We start from the raw sequence: 4,216 nt of genomic DNA on the forward strand, positions 1-4,216 counted from the left end.
GCCGATGCTCTATCCACTGAGCCAAACCAGTTAGGGCTCTTTTTTTTTTTTTTTTTATCCTCACCCGAGGATATTTTTCCATTGATTTCCAGAGAGAGTGGAAGAGCAGGAAAAAGACAGACAGAAATATTGATGTCAGAGGAACACATAGATTGGTTGCCTCCTGCACGTGCCCTGACCAGGGCCCGGGCCAGGGAGGAGCCTGCAACCAAGGTACGTGCCCTTGACCAGAATTGAACCCAGAATCCTTCAGTCCACAGGCTGATGCTCTATCGACTGAACCAAACCGGCCAGGGCTTGGGACCTTTCTTTTTTGGTGGATCTGAACTGTGTCAATCTACAAGAAATCCCCAGAGATTTATAAAAGCAAGGGACAGCCCTAGCCGGTTTGGCTCAGTGGATAGAACGTCGGCCTGTGGACTGAAGGGTCTCGGGTTCGATTCCAGTCAAGGGCATATGCCCAGGTTGTGGGCTCGATCCCCAGTGTGGGGTGTGCAGGAGGCAGCCGATCAATGATTCTCTCTCCCTCTCCCTTCCTCTCTGAAATCAATAAAGAAATATATTAAAAAATAAATAAATAGAGTCTTGGACAGAGAAACAATTGGAGATGTCAGGCTGGCTCCCTGGGCCACCTCTAAAGAGGTGAGGCTGAGTCCTAGCCAGTTTGGCTCAGTGGATAGAGCGTCGGCCTGCGGACTGAAGGGTCCCAGGTTCGATTCCCGTCAAGGGCATGTACCTTGGTTGCAGGCACATCCCCAGTAGGAGGTGTGCAGGAGGCAGCGGATCGATGTTTCTCTCTCATCGATGTTTCTAACTATCTCTCTCCCTTCCTCTCTGTAAAAAATCAATAAAATACATTTTTTTAAAAAGACTTTTATAAAATGTGCTCAGTTCACGTCTCTTTGCTTTATCCCCAGGACGACTGAGGAACCCGGGACCCTGAGTCTGCAGGCCGACGCTCTATCCACTGAGCCAAACTGGCCACGGCAATAAAATACATTTTTTAAAAAGACTTTTATAAAATGTGCTCAGTTCACGTCTCTTTGCTTTATCCCCAGGACGACTGAGGCCCCTGGGAGAAGCGGGGTCCCCGGGGCTCACCCGCGCTGAGAATTTCTTCCATCGACTTCCATTCTGGAGTTCAAGGAAGAGCCCCGCAGCCTTACTCGCCTTGAGCAAGCCGTGCTAAGACCAAATCCACAACCACACCCTCAGCAGCAGGGCCCCCTGCCCTGGCTCACCGAGGGCCCTCCCTGAGTGGGAGTGGAGCCTCCTAGTGTCATGACAACCACGCCCTGATGGCAGCGGTGTCTCTGGAGGCCGGCAGTGAGCGAGTGCCCTGGAGCAGGCAGAGGAACTGGGCTTGGTCTTGGTGCAGAATCGGGGAACATCCGTCTTGTATATGCAAAGCGGCTCAGAGGGGAAGCCCGCAGGCTACTTCCTCTGCCCTGGTGTCTTTTCTGCTTTCCTCCCTCGCCTGCCCTCCCTGGTGCTCGGGGCTGCGGTCTCTGCTCTCCTGCTCAGTCCTTCTGTCCCCTGTGCCCCTTTTCTCTCCCCAAAGCTGCCAGTTCTCTATTCCTCCCGGGTTCTCTGCCACCTTGGGGATTCCTGCCTCCCGGCCTCCCTGGCTGCTTGCCTGGGGATGCTGTGCCCAGGTGTGGCTGGCTGGTCCCCACCTCGCAGGCACACTCTGTCAGGACACACTTTTGAAAGCACCATTTTTTTTCTTTATCTTTTTTAAATGAAGCATTTTTTATGTTTTTATTTCAGAGAGGAAGGGAGAGGGAGAGAGAGATAGAAACATCCATGATGAGAGAGAATCATGGATCGGCTGCCTCCTGCACGCCCCCTACTGGGGATCCAGCCTGCAACCCGGGCATGTGCCCTGACTGGGAATCGAACCGTGACCTCCTGGTTCCTAGGTCGATGCTCAACCACTGAGCCACACCGGCTGGGCGATAGCACCTTTTTTGTTGTTGTTCTGTACCTTGGGACCTTCTTTATAAACGAGTGGATCTTCAGAAAAGGATTCTTCTACCCGGACCGGGTTATTGTCAGGTGTAAACAGTGTTCCATCTGAGCGAGGTCCCTATAACCAGGAAGCCAGTACGTTTTGGCCGTGACCGTTGCCTGGCTGGGTCGTGTGCCCTCCCCCAGGCCCGTGAAGAGATCTGGAATTGGAATGTACGTGTCCTGAGAATAAGTACGGTCTTGGTGGCATGTGGATCCTTCTTGGCTCAGAGAAAAGGGATAGGTGGGCCCTAACCGGTTTGGCTCAGTGGATAGAGCGTTGGCCTGCGGACTCAAAGGTCCCGGGTTCGATTCTGGTCAAGGGCATGTACCTTGGTTGCTGGCACATCCCCAGTGGGGGGTGTGCAGGAGGCAGCTGATAGATGTTTCTCTCTCATTGATGTTTCTAACTCTCTATCCCTCTCCCTTCCTCTCTATAAAAAATCAATAAAAAATATATTTAAAAAAAAAGGGATAGGTGGGTGGGTAGTGGTGGTGGTGAACTAACAATTATCGAGTTCCCTAATGTGTCAAACACCGACTGGGTGCTTTCCATGATAATAATTATAGCCACTGACTGTTGAGTGCTTCCTGGTGCTGGTACTTGTGCTAAGTACTTGCAATATCTTACTTAATCGTCACAACAATCCCATGAGGAACATGGGATTATTATCTCCATTTTCCCCCATGAGATTAAAGCTCAGAGGCTCCATCGGTAGTAGGTCTATAGAGGAGACAGCCCCAGAAATCAGATTTCAAAGTCCAGGTTCTTAACGACTGGGTGATTTTGATACTACAGAGGAGAAAGGGAGTCTCAGAGATGTTCAGCAACTTGCCCAGAGTCACACAGCTAATAAGCAGAAGAGTCAGGATTCGAATCCAGAACTGTGTAAAGCAAAGCTATGCTCCTTCCCCGTCCCCTGCGTCCTTAACCTACAGAAGAGCCTTGGACACAGGCTGGCCCTGTGAGATAGGGTTACATCCCCAGATTTTAGGGAACTTACCTAAACCCCTGACTGCTGACCTATCTGTCCAGGCTGAGATCGGCCCTATTGGTATCAGCAGATGAGCAGGTAACATGGTGATCCCAGGATTATCATCATTTGCCTTCCTGCGTGTTCGAGCCTGGGCTCAACCATACGGCTGTGAGGCCTGGGACTCGCACTTCCGTTAGGGCACCTGAAGCCACCAGTCACTGGACTGCTCATGGGTCTCTTCTGTTCTCGCTGCCCTTTTCAAGTTCAGATCCTTGCCGTCGCTCTCCTCACCTGCTGTAGAAGCCACCTCCTGGGTGTCCTGAATGGAGCTGGCTTACTGTGGAGCCTGCTGGGACCCCAACCATGGTGGTGGCCAGGAAAGTGGTTAAGCAGGAGGACTGGGGACACTGGCTGGGGGTCGAGGCACCCAGTGAGGGGCCACTGTGGCTGGAGCTCAGAGAACGGGTGGCGGTGGAGGTGCGTTTGACATGAGGTTGGAGATCGGACTTTATCCTTCACGTCTGGAGGCCAGTGATCCCAGGGAGAAGGGGGAGGTCTCATTTGTATATTTCAAAGATCACTTGAGCCCTAGCCGCTTTGGCTCCGTGGATAGAGCATCGGCCTGCGGACCAAAGGGTCCTGGGTTCGATTCCGGTCAAGGGTACATACTTTGGTTGCAGGTTCCTCCCTGGCCTGGGCCCTAGTCGGGGCTCGTGCAGGAGGCAACCAATCGATGTGTCAGGTCAAGGGCATGTGCTTTGGTTGCAGGCTCCTCCTGGCCCGGCCTTAGTCGGGGCTCGTGCAGGAGGCAACCAATCGATGTGTTTCTCTCACATTGATGTTTCTCTCTGTCTTCCCCTCTCTTCCACTCTCCCTAAAAGTCAGTGGAAAAATATCCTTGGGGGAGGATTAACAACAACAAAGACAAAGATCACTTGAGGATAGAGAAACTGAAGGCATTGAGCTCAAGTGGAAGACTCCTGAAAGTGTCTGGGTGAGAGGCTAGCGTGGTTTCGTCTACAGCGGTGAGAGTGGAGATGGAAAGAAACGCAGGTGGATAGAGGGGGAAAGGGCTTTCCAACAAGAGCACCAGCAAAGCCATGGAGGTGGGGAGTGGCCTGCTCCTGGAATATGCCATCTTTGTACATGGTTGTCATACTGTACCTACACACAAAATTTGATGATCCTTTTTCTTTTTTAAAAATATTTCTTTTTATTGGTTTCAGAGA

General features: G+C 51.7%; 1 protein-coding gene and 1 long non-coding RNA gene across 2 annotated transcripts in view; both read left to right on the forward strand.

Annotated features, from left to right (window-relative positions):
* LOC102239488 (arpin) overlaps positions 1–1,783 on the forward strand; it is a 43,494-nt gene extending 41,711 nt beyond the window's left edge. The window contains exon 8 of the mRNA XM_005885202.2: positions 1,059–1,783. Coding sequence (XP_005885264.1) covers positions 1,059–1,067 — 9 coding nt within the window. The 3' untranslated portion in view covers positions 1,068–1,783. The remainder of the gene's footprint in view (positions 1–1,058) is intronic.
* A 126-nt stretch (positions 1,784–1,909) lies between these two features.
* On the forward strand, positions 1,910–3,749 carry LOC106724580. The gene is made up of 3 exons (XR_001360425.1): positions 1,910–2,254; positions 2,489–3,641; positions 3,730–3,749. It is a non-coding gene; the product is annotated as an uncharacterized LOC106724580 (long non-coding RNA).
* The last annotated feature ends 467 nt before the right edge of the window (positions 3,750–4,216 follow it).

Source organism: Myotis brandtii, unplaced genomic scaffold (genome assembly GCF_000412655.1).
Source record: "Myotis brandtii unplaced genomic scaffold, ASM41265v1 scaffold897, whole genome shotgun sequence".
Taxonomy (NCBI): domain Eukaryota; kingdom Metazoa; phylum Chordata; class Mammalia; order Chiroptera; family Vespertilionidae; genus Myotis; species Myotis brandtii.